Consider the following 22,196-nt stretch of genomic DNA (forward strand, 5'->3'; position numbering starts at 1 on the left):
GCAGGGATCTGGACAGATAGCTCAGTGCGGCGTCAGCTTCCCTGGGCCCAGTGGGCGCCGGGAGGCAGCCAGATGTTTCCTGCATGCCCAAGAGGTACATTAACATAGCTGAGCAATCACGTGCTGTTAATCCACAATAAAGAAAACCGTGTTTCTTCCAAGAAAATATAAACTACTACACTAAATTGTTGCTTGAGTCAGGCAAAGGAAGGTTATGGTGATTTGCAGGGTACCAACAACAGTCTTCTAACACACTCGATGGCAGACCTGGGTCTGGGTGGGGGCCAAGGGGCAGTGGTGAGAGCCCATGCCCCACACCTCTCAGCGGGTGTTTATGTAAGACACCGTGTTCCAGCGTGGCTTCAGCCCGTAAGGTGGTGGTGCTGCTGTTCCCAGCTCAAAAATGTAGAGGCAAAACTCAAAGAGGGCTTCAGGGGGGCCCAAGGTCATGCATTTGAATGGCCGCTTGAACCTAGGAGGACTTAAGGCCATGCTGTGCATTCGAAATGCAGATGTAGGTCATCCCCAGGCCTGCTGAATCCAAAGCTCTGGACAGGGCCCAGCAATCCTCATTTCAGCAGGCTCCCCAGGTGCTTCCAGTACACACCCGTGCTCAGTGCGCCCCTGCTCTAAAGGATGCTCACATCCTATTATATGGTGCTTTTCCCTCAGTCCTCGGGCCAGAACCTCCTCGAATGTTCGGTGAACAAAGGGACAATTGATGCATGATTAATGGACTCTAAGCCTCCCCACTTTCTGCTCATGAACACTAAAAAGGATGGAAACTCACCAATTGTCAAGCCTCAACAACTCTGGTGCAAATAACATACTGGTTCACAAATTTTTAACTGGGTATATAAAATGCAGGGGAATTAGGGCACTCTAAAAATCTGAAATGGTAAAAGCCTAGCTCACTGAATGCCAGAGAACACCATGAAACACACAGTTCTAAATGGGTCCTGTCTGGACCCATTACATTAAAGATTCTAAATACAGGGGCTCATTACCCTGCCGGCACTAAACAATTCTACCAAATAAATGTGGGACTCCTGCTTTGCAAAAAGCAAAGTGTACTACTGATCTTTTGGCTCTGTGACAGGAGGAAGGGACGAGGGCTCCTTCCCAGGTGCAGACTGGACGTGACATCCCTTCCTCCTTGAAGCGGCAGTAGACACCAGATGGAATCTGGCTTAGAGGACAGAGCACTGATCTATGGCCTCCATAAACCCTCCATCTAGTCAATCAACATTTATAGGATGTCGACTGTGTACCAAGCACTTTAAGACACCAGAGGATGGAAGTCAAATTTCCTGGGCCTGAGGAATCCCCAGAAGGAAATCAGAAGACAGTATAAAGGTGCTGGAAAGGCCTTCTTGAAGAGGTGATGCTTGGCACAGGCGTGGCCACTGCCAGGTGGACACAGGTCAGGGGACATTCCAGGGACAGGAAGACAACACAAGCGAAGGCCTTATCCCCGAACCCAACTCAACCGACCTGCTGGCCAAATCTGCTCAGATCTTCCTCCAAAATATCTCCCCCGCCACGCCCCAAAACCTCCCAACAAACAAAAACAAAAACACCCCACAAAATACCTCCCAAGCTGCCCTCCTCCTCCACGGTCACCAGTGGACAGCTCTGTCTTAGAGAAGCGTCACAGCCCTGCTTCTGCTCTTGGCCCCTCAGTCCGTTCCCCACCCAGCAGGCAGGGCGAACTTCTCCCTGCTCTTCGGATAGAGCCTGTACCAAGTCCTGCAAGGCCCCCAGCCCTCAGACGACCCCCCCACTGCTCCTCCACTGGCAGCTGCTGCCGCACCACCCCCAACACCAGCCCCTTCTGTTTCTGCAACACTGGCCATGCCCGGGCCCCTGCCTGTGGGGCTCTCGCCCAGCTCTGGGCTTGGCTGGCTCCGCTCAGTGCCCGCCCTTCAGAAAGGCTGCTCCCAACCACCCCAGCAGCTCGCCCTCCACGCACGCCCCTGTACGCTTCCTCTGCAGCACGGGGCCCACTCGGGATCTGAAGTGAAGGCAGGCACAGCTGTGTCCTTGCTCACGGGCAGGCCCAAGAGATGACAGACACAAGGTGTTTGGCAAATACCTCCTGAATACGTGAGTAAGGAATAAGCAGAGTGGCCTAGATGAAATGGGTGTAGGGGGTCTGGGAGCCCCCCATTCATAGCCCACTGCCCCCCTTTCTAAGGGAGCCCCAAGGACACTCTAGGTCTCTGGGGAGCAGTCTGAAAGCCAGCAGCCACTTCTAGTGTCTTCTTGCCCGAAACCCCTGTGATGGCACAGAAAGCAGGCAGAGTGGTGGGGTCCCGCCCAGACGGTACCTAAAGGGGTGTTGAGACAGACGCACTGCAGATCAAACCAGTAGTTCTCCACATCCTGCATGGAGTTCAGGATGTACAGGCGCCTTTCGAAGGGCCGGCTGCTATGGGCCAGGTTGTAATGTGGGTCACAGATGGTGGTGTCAACGATGACCGCGTTCTTCTTCAAGAAGATGAAGACCTAGAGACCCGTGGACAGGGCGAAGAAAGAACCTCAGAACCATGGTCAGGTCAGCTGTCTGGAAACTGCTCAGCCATCAGGACCCCGTTCATTCGGGCATTAAGAGACATTACCTGATCTTTATCCTGAAACTTTTCCGTGGGGCCAAACTGTAGCAGCCCCATGTGGCACAGCCTCTGAAGGTTCTCTACCACAGAAAAAATGTAACGTCTGGAAAACAGAGGGGAGTGGGGGTTCCAATCACCACATGATCAGCTGTGGTCAGAGGGTTTGCGTCTGGGCTGACGGATGCGACTTGCTCGTGGCTCCCCCTTCTACCTCGTAGGTCCTGGAGGACTGGCCTCAGGCCGGCCCTGGATGGAGACCCAGATTCTGCCCCTTCCCAACACCCAAGCCAGGGCAATGGAGCATTGAGCCTACATGGGAGATTGATTTAGAAAGTACAAGCAGCAAAAGGGGAAAACGATCCCAATACTTGCAGGAGACTTTTAACTTTTAAGGAGACTTGCAGGTTCTTTTAACCTTGGAATTCAGTAATAAAATTTACCCCCCTGCACCTCTCATTTGCCTATGTTTTATCCACAAGGCTCATAGGGCTGCTGAATTAACGAGAACCCCATGTCTTCGCAACCTGGAAGGCAGAACCCTTTCCTCTTCCTGGTGAATGATCATTCAGAGCCCTAACTTCAGGGAGCCTGCCAGGGCCCTCGGCCAGTCTGTGTCCATTCCAGGGACCTCACCTCTTGTACAGAAGCTGCTGCCGGACGGGCCTGGGCAGAAAGCGGATCAGCGTGTGCTTCTTCAGAGGGTCATTCAGAAACTCCTCAAGGTCATCTACCTAAGAGATCATTTTCAGGATCAGCTCACCCTCAAAGCCAGGGTCAACTGCAAGAATCATGAAACACAAGCACCACTCCTTTCTGGACAGTGGTTTCTCTGAACCCATTTTCTCCTTTCTCTGTATTTACCAAATTTCTAAAAAACATACTTTGTTATAATTATTTGTGTCTTTCAATCTATCTGACAGAGCTAACATAAGAACAAGTCTTTGAAGTATTCCCCTTGACCCACCAGGCAACCACCCATCCACCCACCCTTCCATCCATCCATCCACGCACCCACCCACCCTTCCATCCATCCATCCACGCACCCACCCACCCTTCCATCCATCCATCCACGCACCCACCCACCCACCCTTCCATCCATCCATCCACGCACCCACCCACCCACCCTTCCATCCATCCATCCACGCACCCACCCACCCACCCTTCCTTCCATCCATCCACGCACCCACCCACCCACCCTTCCTTCCATCCATCCATCCACGCACCCACCCACCCTTCCATCCATCCATCCACGCACCCACCCACCCTTCCTTCCATCCATCCACGCACCCACCCACCCACCCTTCCATCCATCCATCCACGCACCCACCCACCCTTCCATCCATCCATCCACGCACCCACCCACCCTTCCATCCATCCATCCACGCACCCACCCACCCACCCTTCCTTCCATCCATCCATCCACGCACCCACCCACCCACCCTTCCTTCCATCCATCCATGCATCCAGACAACTGCCAAGTCTGAAGTGTTTTCCCTTGGCTGGGTGAATGTAGGTTCTCTGGCCTAGAGCTGAGGGACCTGCCCCCACAAGAGCCCCGGGAGTCATCAGTACCTTGTAACTGACTTGCACAATCTGAACAAAGATGGAGAGGGGCAGGCAGAGGAGAATGTCACTGACGAGAGCCCAGCCGAAGCCAAAGTCCTTGTGGACTGGGATGGGAGGGACGTAGCGTTTCCATGAGGCTTCATCCACATATACTAGGAGAGAATCAGAGTCAGTGCTACAGGCAGGGTCCAAGTCACAATGGTGCTGTGGTATCATCCCAGCAGGTCCTGACTCCCTCTCACCACAAACTCGGGCAAAACCCTACTTGTCAGGCAGGAGGCCCACGGGTTCAGGAAGTCTGGATTATGACTTTATTTTGATCAGGGCACCACAGGGATTCAGCCGGTTCAGAGGATAAGGAGGAAGAAGCACTAGGACTCCCCCCTGGACGCTGCTGTGGTGTGCCTGCCTCGGGAACAACTCACCTTCCTCCGTGGGGAGCTCCACTTCAGTCTCCAGGGGGGTTCCATCTTGGTGGTCCTTGGGTGGGACAGAGGAGGCCTCTAGGTCACTTCTGGAGGAGGCCGGGACTCTCATCCTGCCCGGGTTCTGCTTTCCCACTCTTCTTGTACTGCCGAGGCCTGGCTTGTCCCCCAAGTGGCTGGTAGGGTGCCCGTAGATTAGGTACCACAGAAACATGTGTATTGCCCGCAGGCGAGGCATTTTGGGCAGAAACCCTAGAGAGCGGCCAAGTCCTGGAACTGAGGCAAGAGAGCAGGGAGGGCAGCGCTTGAGAACTCCCAGATTCACTTCAGATCAATTCGCCTAAGAACCACTGAGTCCCACGTGCCAGGGAGACAGCAAATGTTCTCTCACGGAACTTACTTTCCAGGGCAAAGGGCACAAATAACAAGACACCTAGAATCATGTATCAGAAAACAAAGCGAGGAAGGGGGAAGAGGGCTGTAACTCCACCTAGAGGACGGCTAAGGTCTTCAAGGTGGCGGGGGCACACAGGTTACCTGGGGATGTGCACCCTGGGACAAACGCGAGGTGCCGGAGATGCACGGGCGCCCAGTACATTCGGTGGAGGGCCAGGAGGCCACAGTGATGGGGTGCAGCAAGGGAGGAGGAGGGCGCCCCTGGAGAGAGCCTTCCAGACCTCCACACGGGGCCCCCCGGCTTGATAGGGCTGTGCAAAATATCCCCAAATCTAGGTTCTTTGAAAGCATCCAGTTTTTTTGACGACACAAATGAAGCGTTCCTTGGCCTTCCCCAGGGAGAGAAGACAGGTGAGGGAGCAGGGAGCCACGGGAGCAGGGCAGCGGGGTGGGCGGCCAGGAGGCCCTCCTCCACTGCCACGCCCACCGGAGGAACACACTCACTGTCTTCTGTCTGCGCAAGCGCGGGTGCTGCTCACTGCACCTGCTCCTGCCAGGCGCCCTCCCTCAGCCTGTACTTCCTAAGCCCCAAAGAGCGAAGGCAGGCCACACGGCTGTGACCGTGTGCGCAGAGAAGGAGGTCACACAAACAGCCTCTTCTGCCTGGGATCATAGGTCTACTGGGCTGGGTGCCACACCAGGACACGGTCCGCACCCTGCCGGGTCACCTCTGCCCTCCCCTGCCAACATGCAGGCTTATGGCCAAGAGAGGCGTGAAGCCCCAACCCAGCAATCGGCACTTGCCCTGCACACGTTCACCTCGGAGCAGCTTGGTGGGGGCCCAGGGAGGAGGCAACCCTGTCAGAGAATGGACTCTGGGAAAATTATACAAACGTCCAAACTCTTCAGTGACTCTAACTACCAGAAGGGTTATGAGGTCAGGAATGACAGGAGGTTTTCAGTGGCTTAGAGGATGTTCCAGCCCAAGGATACTGAGCAGAAGGAATTCATCTTTGTGACTCAACGCCTCACGTTAGGATCTAGCACAGTTTCATCTGAGTCTCCTGATAGCCTTGTGAGGTATGCAGGGCAAGAATCATGCCCACTGTGCAGATAGGGAAATTGAGGCCACCGGAGGCCATAGGACCACATGACCCAACTAGCAATTCAGACCTGCTTCTTCGGACTACAGCCCAGTGCTAGAACGCAGAACAGCAAGTGACCCAAACATCATCATGCAGACAACCAATGACACATCACAAGACACTGACGTGGAGCTGCTTTTTTACCTATAACAGGGTTATAATTTTTCAGCTGGGTGATGCCCATTTTCTCATCAGTTTTCTTCACCCGTCCGCTTTCTGGTTTAGAGGAAGCATTCAGCTGAGAGTCTCCTGATCCACTCGGACCCTCTTTTCCTTGACTTTCTTCTTCAACTTCTTGAGGCACTGGAGGCTGGGGCACTTTAACCCTGCAGTTCAAATACAAGATCGATAGTATGTTGGGAGAACGAGCACTGGGAGGAAGGACAGAGTCTGCCCTCAGGAATCAGATGAAGCCACTTGGCCCTGAAGTTTCAACCTCACCTGCCTGTCAGAGTCAAGCAGATGATATGAATGAATAAAACGTGTCAGGTCACTAGACACTTGGGGGTGACAGGGCCTGTGGTGACCTGCAGAGGGCACCCCCACCTACAGGGCAGCTGCTACCTTGTAAGAAAAGCAGGCCCAAATGTGCTGGGTCCTCTGACACTTTCAGAAATGCCAGCGATCTGGGGCACCTGGGCGTGACTCAATCAGTGAAGTGTCCAACCCGTGACTTTCGCTCAGGTCATGATCTCACGGTGGTGAGATCGAGTTCTGCGCTCAGTGGGCAGTCTGCTGGAGATTCTCACTCTCCTCCCTCTGTCCCCCACCCCTGCTCACTCGCTCACTCTAAATTAATTAATTAAAAAAGAAGTGCCAGATACCAGGAATTGATGTGAAATCCATCAGCAACTGGTTCAAGCCAAGGTCTGCACTCCACGTGGAGCCCTGTGCCTACCCATTGGCCACCTCCAGTGTAAACCCAGCTAAGAATTTTCTCCCACCCCTGAGTCTTCTCAGTCCGTGAGATGGTTTATGAATAAAATTAGAGAAGGCAACTGGACTTCGTTTTGAGCCATTAGGAGACTGAGTGAGCTTCACACTTCACAGAGCCCATGATTCGGAGTGCTCTGTTGACACCATTAGGCAAGAGTAGAATGAAGAACAACAGGACTTCTTTTTTTTTCCTTAAAAATCCAGAAATTGGGGGTGCCTGGGTGGCTCAGTTGGTTAAGTGTCTGCCTTCGGCTCGGGTCATGATCTCAGGGTCCTGGGATTGAGCCCCGCATCGGGCTCCCTGCTCAGTGGGGCGTCTGCTTCTCCCTCTCCCTCTGCTGCTCCCCTAGTTTGTGCTCTCTCTCTCAAATAAATAAAATCTTAAAAAAAAAAAAAAATCCAGAAATTGCTAAACCAGTGAATGCACTGATCTCGCCTGAGCATAAATAAAAGGTGTTTGTGGAAACTGCTACAGGCAGGGTCACAAAGACCCAGGCAGCTTCCATGGATTCCTGTGGGGTGCCGCCACTTGCCTGTTTGCTGTGCTGGAATTGGAGATCCGGAAACGGACCTGCTCGATGGCACTTCTCACCAGCGGGTCATTCTGGTCCATGGACGGGTGCACGACCAGATCCACCTGCGGAGCGAGAGGTTGCAGTGTCTGGGGAGGAGCTGAGGGAGATCTAGCTCTACACCTCGGTTCCTCGGTGGATGCCACCCTGATGACACCTGTTTTCATTAACGTTTCCAAGAGACATCTGAGACCGAAGCGAAAGGTGTTGCTGAACAGTTTGCCATTACAATTTCTGGCACCAAGATCTCTCAAGTGAGTGAGCGAGAAAGCTCTGCCGTTGGAAACGTGCTGCTCAGGTCAGGTGAGGAACGTCTGCCCTGGAAAGAGAGCGGCCTGCCCTGCGGCCCCCGGCCTCTGCCACTCCCTGGCGGCCCGCTCCTGACACCCCACCGCAGCTATCTGAGAATTTCCCACAGTGGCTCCTGAGTCCTGAGGGCTTCCATCTGGAAAAGGTAGGCAACTTTCAATTAATCTGCCCTCACTGAGAGCACCGTCGTGGGACTCCTGCCAGGTGTGTGTCTAAACCAACTGGCAGAGAATTTAGAGCCACTTTTGTCCTTTCACCTCGTCCAAGGTACTGAAGCCAAACAGTTAAGGGTGGTGACCATTTCATGTGCGTCATCTGGGGTGACAAAGGAAGACAGCTTGGTGGAGGTGAGCAGAAGGTGGTGGCCAGGCAAGAGATGGCAGGCATCAGGGTCATGGCCCCCCAAGAGCCAGGTTCGCTTCCGTCTCTGCTGCTGGCAGGACAGAGCAAGGTAAGGTTTCCTACACAGGTGACTCTGGCCGGCAGGTCTTACGGGGAGAGGTGGGTCACACGGAATGGGCAGTACCGCCTGGACAGGGACCAGCTTCTCATCTGTGAAATGGGGACCCTTCTTCGATGCCCTGCCAACTTTTGGGGGCTTCTGTGAGGCTCCAATGAGATGCAGGTAGGCAACACCTTGGAGCATTTACAAGCATGGTACAAATACACCGCATTCCCGTCCCCCCACTGCACAGTGGTCAGTCCGGTCCCCGAAGGCCCAGCGGGCAGGGCAGGACATAGAAGCAAAGGCTTAAGTGGGTGCTGCCACCCGGCAGCTCCAATCAACGTACCTCCAGGGGGTCAGCAGGCAGCCCACCGGCAGCACGGGCTCTATGTGCCGGACAAAGTGCCGGGGAGCTACTGCAGCTGACTCTGGAGGCCAATGCACAGCACTGCAGCCCTCCCCAGCCGGGCACACAGGCTACTAGGACAGTGACATCAGCAGTGCCTGTGGCAGCAGGCCCGGCACTGGTGCCTTCATGTCTGAGGTCGTGGGATCCTCGGTGCTTACTCGTGGTGCTCTGGCCCCACCCTCTCCCTCCATTCCGCTCGGTGCACACCAGGCCAAACTGGAGCTGGGCACAGTGGATCCCTGGGCCACTCCTAGACTGGGGGAGATTTCCTTGCCCTCATCCCCGTCCTGAGAAGGCTACCTACCCCCCCCACCCAATAACTGCTCTGTGAAGATGAACAGAAATCTAAGGGGCTGCTGCTGAGGGGTGGGGGCTTTTTGTCTTTCAATGAGAGAGGTCAGCACAAGGATCCCCCGCCTGCTCCAGGGGAGGAGTGGCAGGTTGGTGGGGGGGACAGGAGAAGGGCAAGGTCAAGGGGACTCAACAGCAGACAGAAAAACTGATGAGAGCTGCCAACCTGGAAGGGCAGAAACGGTGTAAGTGATTTCTCACGCTGCTCTGTGTTTCTCAAACTTCAACTGTCTCCAAAAAATAAAATAAAGTAAAAAAGAAGAAACGACCTCACCAGCTTATTAAGGAAACACCACATCAAAGCACAGCTTTCTTAAGGCAGAGATTTACAACGCAGCCAGAAAAAAAGGGTCAGACCATTACCAGTGCCTGTGCCCGCAGCACCTTCCCTCTGGTCCCCGGGCCCGGCAGGGCTCTCTCCAATTCCTCCGACCCTGGAAAACGCACGCCTTAGGATATGTGCAGAGCTGCTGAGCTCCAGTTGCTATGGGAATGGCCCCCAACTTTAAATTTCACAGAAACAGACAAACTGAAGCCAGAAGATCTACAGGTGCGCAGTGTGTCCTGAGTCACCAACTGTCACTTCCTCGGGGACGTTTCCTCACGTCTCCGTGGCAATTGTTCTTGGTGTGCTGGCCTACACCCTCCACCTGCTCAACGTGGCTGAATCTCTGCCAGCACTGCTCTGGACTTCGATGTGTCCTACTTGCCTTCCTGTCACTCAGGGCGGGCCTGGGCGCTGGACACCTGCTCTCGGGCCTGTGCTTACTGCTCTGAGGTCCAAGCGAGTTATTCCTCTTTTGGGTTTCCTGCCCCCACAGCCCCTGCTCCCCAGATGATGAGGCACAACAGGAGACTGAGTTACTAGCAACAAAGAAACAAGTAAAAACGGACAAGGACAAGAGGAGCCCGACAGGAAAACAGCCAATAGCATGAGGCTAGCATGGTGGGTGCCGGAGAGCCTAGTGTACCTTCTTCTTGATGCCATCCTGAATAACCGTGGTCCGATACAGTCTCAGGAGGCCCTCCTCAGACAGGTTGCGCACCAAGCGGACAATGGACTTCTTGCAGCACTTGGTAGACACACCTTCTTGCTTCTCCTGATCCATGATCATTTTCTGAATCCTGGGGTGTCACCAAATATGAAGTTAATATTCCCAATAATCTCATCACGAGGTAGCTAAAGGCAAGCCGCCACTCCCAGCAGCTTCACATGCTGTGCCATTGCCTGGGACCTAACGGGAGAGCGTGATTCCTGACAATGATGGGGACCCTGGGGGCCGTGATGGGGTTGTCTGCACCCTGTCTCCGTGCTAATTTAACTCCCAGACACAGGACGGTCCAGTGTTCTGCTGTCAATACTCAGGTCCGCAGCTCTTTCTGATTCCTCTCCTCGTGTGTCTCACTGTCTAGATCTTACTGAGTCACTGCAGTGATGTTTCCAGATCACTGATCCTTGAATGGCAGGGCCAGCAGGATATTGGCAATGTCCGGCCAAACCCCTCACGGTCCAGACGAGGGGACGAAGGTAGCACTATCTGCACACGGTCTCCCCAGCCTGAAGATGCGGCCCAGGAGACGGTGGTGATGGTGGGTTAGAAGGACCCCACAGGAGTGCAGAACCTCTACGTGCACAGAGCCACCCCAGACAGACAAGCTCTACCTGCCTCTCTGTTTTTGCTTTCGTATCAGACTGCGTTTGAACCAAAGGCTCCATGCAGAACTAAGAACAGCTTATAAGCTGATTCGATTATTTGCCTAAGTTTCTTCTCCAAGGAAAGAGAGGAGCCCTGCCCTTTCCCCACCTTCCACTTCTCGCTCACTCACTCTCTCCCCGTCTAGGGGCTCGATGTTCCTCAATGTCTAAACTTCCTGAATCACTAGAACAAGTGCCAAATCCTTTCTACCACACAGGGATGCAGAAGCCTCTTGGTTATATCTGTGGCTTGTGATAACGAGCTGGCCTGAGATTTACTGTTAGCACAAGACAAACAGACGGCTCCTTACGTGAACAAGCTCTCGATTAAGCGCAGATTGGTGACGGCTTCTATGATCAGGTTCCTGCGTTTGAGGAGCCGGTAAGTTTCGTGGGGTTTGTCTTGGCCTGGGCCATGCTTCCCCGTTTTCTGGGAACTGCCACTCTCCTAGAGCAGGGACCAAAAGAAGAACACAATGGGCTCAGTGAGGTTAGGCAGCCAGACACCATCCCTGCAGGTGCGCTTTGCCTCTTTAGGGAATTTCTACGCCCACGTTTCAAGAAGGAAAGTCCAGAGGGCTGTGACTCTCTGGGAATATAGGACAGAAGCAGAGGCGGGCTTCTGGGTTCACGCAGCTGTCCCTCGGTACATTAGGATGTGTGAGAAATGAGACAAAGGGAGGAGAGGGCTGTGCGCGCGCTCTCCCATTCCTGCCCAAATGCCCACGGTTCTCTTCATGGCTCCTGTCCTCTAAGTGCTTCCGTGAACTCCTTCCATTTGCCCTTGGATCAGAACTATTAAAACCCCCGTGGGTCCCCTGAAGGGAAGGGAAATCCCGACTCCAACATATTCCTTGCAAATCACTTGGTACAAATGAGCACCCAACGGTGGCCCAGGGCCTCCTGCGCTGGATGCCCTCCTCAGAGCGGTGCTTTCAGGAGAATGAGAACGAGCTCGAGGAGGCTGCTCGCTGCTCGTGTCAGAACAGCCAGCCCCAGATCACTTCCCTGCTGAGGGCCAGGACTTCAGGAGAGGCACAGTTCTTTCCTGAAGGGGAACCAGCTCAAAAGGGCTCAAGATTCAAGAAGGGGCCCAGGAGAAAGACCTCTGTGCTCTCCCGCTCTAGAGCAAACATTTTGGAGGGGAGCCGCATGAGTATATTGGCCACCTGCCGGGGGTGGGGGGCGGTGGCTGGAGAGCAAGGTATAGAGGTGCTCTACCAACAGCCTTCCAGATATGGCCTTCACACCTTCTCAGCACAAGGCAGAAAGAGGGACAGCATTCTGCTCTGACTTTGGGAACAGATTTCTAAGAGGAAGAGAAAGAGCTGAGCCAGGCAAAGGCATTCTAGGACCTGGAGGGAGAGTGCGTGCTACTGGAGACACGTGAGCCTGATCACAAGGTGCCAAGGAGGTGGGGAGGTGAGCAAGGTAGGCAGACCCTCCGGAACCTGTTGGATCCACCTGCTGGCAGGCCTAGCTTCTTCAGTGAGACACAGTCCCAGCCAGGACTTGAGAGATTATGGCATCCAAAGGTGAGGAAGGGGTTCAGAGTTTCTAGAAAAATCCACAGAAAGCCTTTGCACCCCACGCTTCATCGCTTCTGCTGTAAGGCTGGTACCAAAAGCACAGGCCTCCACACCAGTGAGGGAGAAGCAAGGGGGGAGCTCCACACACATGGGTTCTTGTCCCCACTTTGCATCTGCTGGGCAGGCAAGTCGCCCACTCCCCAAGGACCTCCCCATCTCGCCCCGGTCCAGAGCTGACATCGCTCTGATGGGGTGCTTGAGGCCTCCACGAAAGAGCAGGACCAGCATGTAAAGCCGCCCCGATCCCAGCTGTGCCCTGCGCGGGTTGCCTCGTCCTGACACCATGCTTCTGAAGCACAGGAGACACATTCAAGTGACAAAGGACAGCATAAGGTGAACTGAATCCCATCACGAGAGTGGTGCTCCTGTGTCAATGGCCTTTTTAATCCTTCTAATTACGCTGATGGAAAGCATTTGATTCTATTGCGTCTTTAACCTGGTGACACCCAACAGTATCCGGCCAGAACGTACTGAACAGTTTGGGGTTTCTTTGATCTATTTTATAATTACCTTCCTGTCATGGCAAATGACGCTGGCCATTCATCTAAGGCAGGGCTTCTCGGTGCAGACACTGCTGATATCTGGGGCTGGCTAACTCTCTCTTGTGGGCTGTCCCTGCACATTCTAGACTAAGCAGCACCCCCTGGCCTCCACCTACCAGATGCCGGCGGCCCCCACTCCCCCAGCCGTGACCAGCAGACATGCCCCGTCCAGACATGTCAGATGTCCCCGGGGAGGCTAAGTCAGCCGAGAGTGGGAAGAACCGCTAATCTAAACAAATGTTCCTTCCAAAATAAACTTCAATAGAGTGAGTGGTTGGAAATGACAAGGCCATGTAAACAACAGTGCCGCTTTCTGGCTGGGAGCACTCAGCACGCAGTGCTCGCACCCTCACTGGCTTTGCCGCTGTTGCCGTGACTCGTGCGTACAGAACTGAGAAGGCCGAGGTCCGCCTGTCAGCAGCCCCACCGTGAGCACTCACCTTTGGGTTCTCGAGCCTGACCTCTTCGATCACGGTTATGTCACCGCTGCTGCTCTTCGTGCAGCGGGAGCCGAAGGCCACGCCGGGATCTGCGGAGCTGCCGGGGTCCTGCGGGCTGTCCCTGCTTGCGGAGCTCTGGCAGCGTTTCTCCTCGGCTGCCCCCAGGGAGGAAGGCAGCTGCTTCTTCGGTGGGTGGAGGTTTCCGACTTTCCAGCTGCCTGCAGTGGAGGGGTGGGGGGAACGTGAGTGAAATGCAGCCCCCTCGAGGGCCACCAAGAAGGGCACTTACGCTCGGCAGCCAGACCAGCCCCACGCGGGCCCAGGATTCCACGCGGATGGTTGGAGGACTCGGGGGCAGGACCAAGTGAGCAGGGTGGGTGCCCCTCCCCACCCCACTGCCCTGCTTAGCTGGACGCCAGACCTGCAAACTTGTCATGGGCTCCACCCACCACACGTTTAACAAAGTTCTAACTCAGCTAAAAACTCGAGGGCTCGTCAGATGGCTGGAGGGTAGGGGACGGAGGAAGTTGACTGGATCGCATCCCCTTACTAGTAAAAACACAACAAAACAAAATGAACATTGGCCAAGGAGGATTGACTTGCAAGCAGCCAGGAGACAGACCACATGACCATCTCCTCCAAATTTAGGATTATGTGATCATGTGACACCAACAGGTCCCCAGTTAGGACAGCACCAAGGAGATCCCCAAGTGTCTGCTAAACCGAATGGGCTGTTTTCTGAACATCCCCGGAGCCAGGCGGGATTGGCAGCAGCTCAGACGGAGGGCACACATGCGCCCCCAGCCTCACCAGCCCTCCCCCCGCTGACCCTGAGGGCACCCCCTACCCTTTGCTGAGGTGGACTGATGAGGCTGGGTCCCGAGACTGGCGTTCAGGTTGGCCTTCCCGTCACTCTGGGACACTCTGCCTTTCCTCTTGCTGCGGCCCTCCTCCTCGCTGTCAGATTCAGAGAGGAACGTGTCCTCCCCTTCAGGCACAAGTGACTCCTCCTGCACCGAGGCCAGGCTCACTGTGGTCAGCAGCTGGCTCCGGGCTTTCTCCCTTTTGTACTGCCGGCTCAGGTCGCTCTCTTCTGCAAACACGCAGGAGATGTACTTGGTGGTCCGCTGACGCCCTTCGTCCTCCATGAACCCCTGGAGGGGATATGAGATGTGTTCAATCACATTTGGAGCGCGCGACAACACTCAGGCATGCGGGTGAGCCAGGGGCTGCTTCCTAATCTTTCCTGCACCTCCCCTGTCACTGCTGGGGCCCTGCATCGGCCCCGCTGACGTTCCCTCACTGTCTTCCTGTCTGCTTATTTCTCAGGTGCTGCTTCCACAGGCCTGTCGGAGATGGTTTTCCACACTGCAATCCTGAGTCTGGGTCTGCTCTACAGAACCGTGAGCTCCTTGAGGGCAGGGTCCTAACTTGGCCCTCCCCAACTCCCCAGTGCCTGGCACGGGCTAGGCCTGCAGGAAGTGGTTAGGGAGCAGTGAGTGTTAGCTATGCAGGATTCGAGGGTTCAGAAATGTTTTCACGGACTGGAGGTCAACAGCTCCATGCGGCCCCTGCCTTGGGGGGGGAGGATGAGGCCATCACCAACCCACACTCATTCTTATCTTCCCTGTTCGAACAGGGGAAAAGGGGCTTCCCCAGGCCCTTAATGGCAGGAAGAGCAACACCTTCTATATGCCAAGCTCATGCCAAGGCACACGCCAAGCGTTCTGCAATCATTAGCTCGACTGTAATCCTGCCTTCCAGCAAAATGGTCAAAATGTTGGCAAGAAGAGAGGGAAGGATAAGGGCTGGAATGCAGGCATGAATTCTGAAAGGGGACCAGCAGATGCATTTGGTCAGCCAACCCGCTGTCCCCAGGAGCCAGGCAAGTGATGAGAGAGAGGGAGGCCTGAGTGGAGAGAGCCCCTGGACAGTACCTGCTTTGACTAAAGGGGCTGTAGGAGGTTAGCCAGCTTCCTGGGAGTCCCCACACGACTATGCCCCCCATGCGGCCACATCTCCTGCTGACTTTTCAGAGCTTAAAGACTGATTCTGTTTTTGAAAAAGTGAAAACCAACAAAAACCAGTGTCAGGGAGTCGGCGGGGGGCGGGGGGGGGGCCATGACATGCCTGTGGGCAGCCACCTGCCACCGAGACCGGCTGAGACAGCCCTTGGCTATCACGCCCCGTGTGCACCCAGACGCTATGAAGCGTGCGCGTGACTCATGATGTTACCTTGACAACCTTGAATCTCTGAAGAAGACGACACAGCATTCTTGCTTCCAGCTTTCCCACATTCATAGCCACTCGGATTTCAGCTTGGGAAATTCCTTTCGTGCCTCTGCGCTCAACTGTGGGAAACGATATAAGGCGTGAGCCTTGGCCTCTGCAAAGGAGCCCTCCTGCACAAGGCCAAGTCCACTCCCGCCACCCTCATGAAGCCCAGACTCGTCAATGTGGTGGAGCCAACATGCAGAATACAGTCTCTTGTCTCCTCTCCCTACCCTACCAAGAACCCTTGAACACTCCTCCCAAAAGCTAATGCTTTGGGGCTGCCTCCTCCCTGTCAGAACAGTAAATGGTAAGTGACCGGCTGTGGATGTGCTCAGCTCTGGTACCATCACTTTTGCCCAGCAGCAGGGAGCTCGCTCTTTCCTGGGGACTTTGCCAGATACATGAGACGGATCCTGTTTTTTTAAAAAATTTTAATTAAGAGCTTTTTTCCATTTCCCTGGCTTTCTGGGCAGACTCAGAGGCATTCCGGACCCCGAAGCCGCCGGGCCCCGCGGTAGGCGAGCGGCAGGCGACTGTGCTCTATTACTGGCTCCCTCTACTTTGGCAGCTCCTGCCCTACTACATGCTGTCACTGTCTGTGCCTCCAAGAAGCCCTCTGAAATTCACTCAGTGGCTCTGGGACTGGGAACTCCAGGACGGAGCCTGGTGGACGTGGGGGCAGGGGAGGCAGGAGGCCCGCCCCACAAAGTGCACGAACCACAGGGTGGGCTTTGCGGCAAAGCTCTGTGTTCAGAAAATAGTTCTCGCTTTATTTCTGCTGCAGTGCACGCTTGAGGCTGCCGGGTATGAGCCGTCTGGATAAAGGAGAGCTTGCAGCCCTTGTACTTGCACAAAAATAAACATCAGAATAAAAGGGGGGCTGCCTGGGTGGCTCAGTCGGTTAAGCGTCGGACTCTTGATTTCAGCTCAGGTCATGATCTCAGGGTCGTGAGATCGGGCCCAGTGCTGGGCTCCATGCTGGGCGTGGAGTCGGCTTGAGATTCTCTCTCCCCTTCTTCTTCCTCCACCCCCCAAACCAAGTGCACACTTGCATTTTCTCTCAAAAAAAGAATCAAAAGAGGGGACAAGGATGTATCACCATATCAAACGAATAACGTGCTCAAAGTAGGCATGACAGGGTTAAGGGCAGCTTTTCCCAAACTGTGTTCTGAGGAACCCATTTGGAGTGATACTAAGAGTTGATAAAAAATGCCAAAAAGCCCCTCAAAAAGGCTGTGCTGATTCACCGGTGTGGCTTCGTACCAGCTGCTGACTCGTGTCCCATGGCCACTGCACCACCTCTGTCCACCTCCCCACAGGGACCCGCGGCCACCCCATCTACGGCTCTGGGTCACTGCTGTCTTAGTGGATTCTAGGGGGTCTAGGGAAAGGGCGAGGAGTGGGGAGAGATGATTACCCTCCCGCCATCACTAGACTCCGAGCTTGCATTAAGTCTAGACCAATTTCAGAAGATGGGGGTGGCTCTCGAATCTTTGCATTGTAGTATTAGTTTTTGAGTGCTTTCCACAGAGGAGCACTACACTGACATTCTACACTGACATTCCGATACGACTCCTCACTCAGTCCCCCTCATGCGCTGGGGTGCATATCATCCCCAGTGTAGAGACGTGGGAACGGAGGCTCAGGGACCTTGCTACCGTTCTACCACACTCAGATCCGACCCAAAGCCCGACCCTTCCAGGGAACCATGGGGCTCCCTGCTGCGTCCCACTCTCAACAACACAGCCCTTTCCTTCACCACGTGGGCAACACATCTCTGGACCCGCAGCGCATGGGAGTCACACACCCGCAGGTGCTCGCCCATGGGACCTACTGAGTTCATAGGTCTGCGTGAGCATGTCCCGCTCGTACACGATGTCCACCGGGGGCACTGCCTTGGAGATGACCTCCTCATCCTCATCGTCGTCCTGGTCATGGTCATCCTCGACCTTCCGTTTAAATTCCTTCAGCAGCCTGAGGCAGCGCACCATGACGTCTGTCCCTAGGAACACAACATGGCATGTTTTCTAGCAATGAGCAGAACACTGCTGGGGAGGGGGGCGCAGGGGGCAGGGGGCAGAGCTGAGACAGACACCCAGAGAACGGATCGAGTTCAGAATATTGAAAATGGCACGTCCTGGGGCACAAGACCTGGACGTGTCCTCCACAGAACCGTTTTGTGTTCCGTATAATTAGTAAACAAGGAAATGCAAATGAGAAGAATAATGAGGTGCTGTGTCAGTCCCATTAACCAAACAGCAGCCTTCTCCTGCTTGAGACAAGCTCTGCGACAGGAGGAATCGGGCCTGTCTGTCCACGCCGGCTCCCCGGCACCCAGCAAGGTGCCCGGCACATGAGCAGTACTGCCCAAAGGGTGAAAGCCACTTCTCCCCTTTTAAGGGGAGACCCACTGCCAGGAAGTTGCGGTGGCTGTGTAAACGCATTCTAGAACCCTCTGAGCGGATTGCTGGAAGGCTTTGATCAGTGATGCCAAGAGTGGGAATTTATTCCAAGAAAACTCCAGGAGGAGGCAAAAGCTGCCAGCCCAAAGAGGTCCACACAGCACTCTGTGCGCTAGCTTTCCAGAACCACACAAACAATGAGGGACTGAGTGGTGGGGAACCGACAAGCCGCCGATCTGTGGGCTAGCATGGCCCTTCAGACACTCACAATGTGCCCACACCCAACCCACGCAAGCACCACGTGAGAAAAGTAACAAGCTTGGGCCATGGCTGTATCAAGAGAAAAGCCGCAAGGGAGAGTGAAAACATCTCAACAGTTTACTAGTGCGAACTCACTCGTGTGATACCGACAATGCCAGGAGTCATTATATAGACGGGGAAACTGAGGTACAGAGGATGACATGACTTGCCCAAGCTCTCTGGAACTTGTAAGCAACAAGGGCAAAGGTACTCGGGCGGGGTCACAGGTCTCCACTGCAGAAGAAATGATCCCTCACTAAGAGGTGCTAGGACATTGGAGTGTGGGGGCAGACTAAGGACCCCTCGAGGGCGGCCAAGTCCCGTGACCTGGAGCCTGTGAATACGTTACCCGCTGTGGCAAGAGGGACTTGCGGGCGTGAGTTAAGGCTTTTTGCTGTGGGGGTGGTCTTATCCTGGAGAATCCTGGTGGACCAATGTGAGAGTCCTCAGAGAGGGAGGCCGGAGGATCAGAGTGAGAGAACTGGAAGATGCCAGGCCGCTGGCTTTGAAGATGGGAGGGAGAGAGCAGGCGCCAAGGAACGCAGGGGGCCTGTAGAAACTGGAACTGGCCAAGAAACGGGTTCTCTCCTAGAGCCTGCTGAAGGAGCAAAGCCCTGCTGACATTGTTGAGTTTAGCCCTAGGAAATCCATCTCAGACTTCCAGAACTGTGAAACCATAAAGCAGTGCTGTCTGCAGTCACTAAGTCTGCGGTAATTGTTAGAGCAGGGATGCAGATGGTTTCTCCACCTGGACACCGAGGGACATAACCCAGGTACCAGTACGGGGGCGGGAGGGGGCACAGTAAAGCTGGTCTCTGCCACCCAGTGCCTCTGTGCAGGAGCTGTGGCCACCGGGGGCCTTCCCATGGGGTGGGAAAAGTTCACACCAACCACGGCAGACTGACCTCTGAGCAAGGTCAGGTACAATACCGCAAGTGGGGCAAGGGAGTCTCATAGGGGGCAGAGCATGTGGCTTGCAGGTGAAACTCACAAACAGTAATCCATCTCAGGTCCCTGAACTCATCAGACTTACCCTCAGAGCAGGGTCCGGCCAAGGCCGACTCACTAGAACCCTCCCGGAGGGCAGGCCTAGGGCAAATGGTCACAGAAGTGTGGGAAGCCTTAGCCTGGTGCTGATTTGCCTTCACTCCTCACAGTGACAGACACGCCTCACAAAGACACTCCCCCTCCACCCCCGTTCGTGATTTTTCAAGAGAAGAAACATGACGTCACAGCACTGGCTTCCACACCTGCCAGGCCCTCTCATGTTCTCCTGCTTCCCAGGGCTCTGCCCTTTGCTCAGGGTCCCTGCCCTGCACTCTCCCTCCATTTCTCCCTCCCCAGATGGGAGCCTAAAGCAACCAGGAGGGGAGGCATGGCGACGAGGGGGAGCCTTGGGCCCGTCTGTATGGGTGAAAATTATTTCAAGGCTCAAGTGACCAGAACTGCATGTTTCATTGAGATTTCCTCCTAGTAGCCAGCACACCCAGCACACAGGCAGAACACCAACCACTGAGTCATTCCCCACTCGGTCTTCCCCCTGTTCTCTACCCAAGCCCCTCCCACGCCTTTCAGCCCCCCTCTTGCCTCTCAGACAGTGCCTGCAGAGACTGCTCCTAACACCATTGCTTGAACGCATGCAGCGTGCCGGACACCGATCGAAGCTCTCTGTGTGTTATACAAGCTGGTCCCCACCGCGGCCTGAGGAGGTGGCAGCTACCATCCCGTTCCCCACTTGAGGACACCAGGAGCTAAGGCATTTGCCCAAGCTCCCGCTCCTTAGCAAGGGAGGAGCTGGGATTTACCAGGCAGTCTGGCTTCCGAGCCCAGGTCCCAAACCTTGGACAACATACGGCCCCTTATTCAGAGGCATCCATGTGACCGAGCACAGTGGGTGACGCGGGGCAGGCGATGCTGGCTTCTGCAGGAGCGGCGGCCCAATGCAGCACGTAGGGGCAGCAGACCAGCACGCTCAGCAACAGCCCAGCGTAGGTCTGCCACCCCGTTTTAACTTCCTTAAGAGATTAACTGGCCATGAAAAGATGGAACACCCAGCAGCGCTCAACATCAGCACACGTGGTGGGGGAGAGAGGCTACTACATCCTCGTGGATCCAAAGGGCCATGAAGGAAACCCCTCCCGGCCTTCCCGGCTTCTGCTCCTCACAGCCTCCAGTCGGCACCTGGGCTCCCCTCTGCTTTGACAGCACTCGATGCCCGTCCCGTCCCAGCCTTGTCCTGATGGCCCCACTGGCGGCAGCCAGGACGGCCAGACCTACAAAGGAGCACTGGGACCAACCTGGGCTCCAGAGTCACACAGACACGGGTCATCTCAGCTCTACGACCCGAGACTCTGGGGAATGACTGAGCAGAGCTCTTTGTGTTCAGCTTCGTGAAGTGAGAGGCCGAGGTTCTCTACCCCCCGCATTAGTGGTAAGATGGCCGGACAGGATGTCTGTGGAGGGGGGCACGCAGCAGTCGACCCTACCAGTGAGCCCTTGCTGTGTCGTGGGCCTTAAGGGAACTGACCCCTCAGATCACACAGTCCGAGGCTGGGGGCCCCCGTAAGCCCCATGACAGCGTACTTTCAGTGGAGAGTTCAGCTCAAGCAGCTCAGACTGGGCTCAGCACGAGGCCGCTGTGCTTCCAGAAGGCCATCCAGATGGTTGCTGGTGAGGTTTGGGGCCACGGGGTCTGCAGCTCTGCCCATCCCACACAGCATGGCTGATTTCCCTGCCACGAATCCCAACAGCACTGGATCCATCAGACAAGGAAACCCCGATCATTTACCCAAACTGTGTCTGCAACCTCAGTACCAGCAACCCTTATCGGAGGAATCACAGGCCTTCTAATAGCAACCACAGATGCCTGGGTGCAGGGCTTACTTTCCAGGAACAAAAGGCAAGAGAGAACCAACCAGATCACTGCACATTCTCGGCATCTTAAAGGGGCTCAGTCGGTTAAACGCCTTCAGCTCAGGTCATGATCCCAGGGTCCGGGGATCAAGCCCCACATTGGACTCCTTGCTCAGCGGGAGCCTGCTTGTCCCTCTGACACTCCTCCCTCTCGTGCTCGCTCTCACTCACTCTCTCTCTCAAATAAAATCTTAAAAAAAATTAAAAAATAAAGATATAGTGTGCACTAATGTCCACAGTTTCACACAAACCAAGCACATAGTACTTTTCTGCCAAAGATCCAGGATGGGCTTGCCATGACATGAAAGAAGAATGGCTTCATTTCAACATTCTGAAGATCCAGAAAGGAAGAAGGGAAGGAGTGAATCCTTCCTGAGCACCTAGGATGCACCAGGCACTGTGTCAGGTGGTTGCAGAAGCTATTTTAATCATCGTGCAGGTTCTGCACATGACTACTGCCATCTTATGAAAAAGGAAAGCAGGCTCAGAGGGGTCAAGTGACCTAATGGATGTCTCAGACCTAGAAAGTGGCCTTTCTCCCACACTGGGCCACCTGGCAGGGCTGCAACTCCCAATTTTCACCGGAAAACACCATTCCCTGTAAGGGAAATCCAGAGTTGCTGTGAAGTGGGACCAACAGCCTGTGTTTCTCACATTCCCAACCAAGATCTCACCTGGCCACCTAGCAGACTGGGGCTCTCCATGTGATGAACCCAGGAGAGAACAAAAACAGGACGGGAACAAATGAGCACCATGGCAGACTCACTCTTGGATGTCACCAACAAAGGGACAGTCCTACTGGTAAGCCAGGGGAGAGGTTACATATATTCCTATTATGTATATATGTATATTCAGTGTACATGCCCGTCCT

General features: G+C 54.8%; 1 protein-coding gene across 1 annotated transcript in view; it reads right to left on the reverse strand.

Moving 5' to 3' along the window:
* GTF3C1 (general transcription factor IIIC subunit 1) overlaps positions 1 to 22,196 on the reverse strand; it is a 71,586-nt gene that overhangs the window by 24,013 nt on the left and 25,377 nt on the right. The window contains exons 7-19 of the mRNA XM_027609858.2: positions 17,545 to 17,712; positions 15,672 to 15,787; positions 14,284 to 14,590; positions 13,437 to 13,654; positions 11,177 to 11,313; positions 10,141 to 10,294; positions 7,617 to 7,720; positions 6,292 to 6,473; positions 4,607 to 4,882; positions 4,188 to 4,333; positions 3,249 to 3,346; positions 2,622 to 2,718; positions 2,331 to 2,508 (exon numbers count right to left, since the gene is read on the reverse strand). Coding sequence (XP_027465659.2) covers positions 2,331 to 2,508; positions 2,622 to 2,718; positions 3,249 to 3,346; positions 4,188 to 4,333; positions 4,607 to 4,882; positions 6,292 to 6,473; positions 7,617 to 7,720; positions 10,141 to 10,294; positions 11,177 to 11,313; positions 13,437 to 13,654; positions 14,284 to 14,590; positions 15,672 to 15,787; positions 17,545 to 17,712 — 2,181 coding nt within the window. The remainder of the gene's footprint in view (positions 1 to 2,330; positions 2,509 to 2,621; positions 2,719 to 3,248; positions 3,347 to 4,187; positions 4,334 to 4,606; positions 4,883 to 6,291; positions 6,474 to 7,616; positions 7,721 to 10,140; positions 10,295 to 11,176; positions 11,314 to 13,436; positions 13,655 to 14,283; positions 14,591 to 15,671; positions 15,788 to 17,544; positions 17,713 to 22,196) is intronic.

This window comes from Zalophus californianus, chromosome 10 (assembly GCF_009762305.2).
Source record: "Zalophus californianus isolate mZalCal1 chromosome 10, mZalCal1.pri.v2, whole genome shotgun sequence".
Taxonomy (NCBI): domain Eukaryota; kingdom Metazoa; phylum Chordata; class Mammalia; order Carnivora; family Otariidae; genus Zalophus; species Zalophus californianus.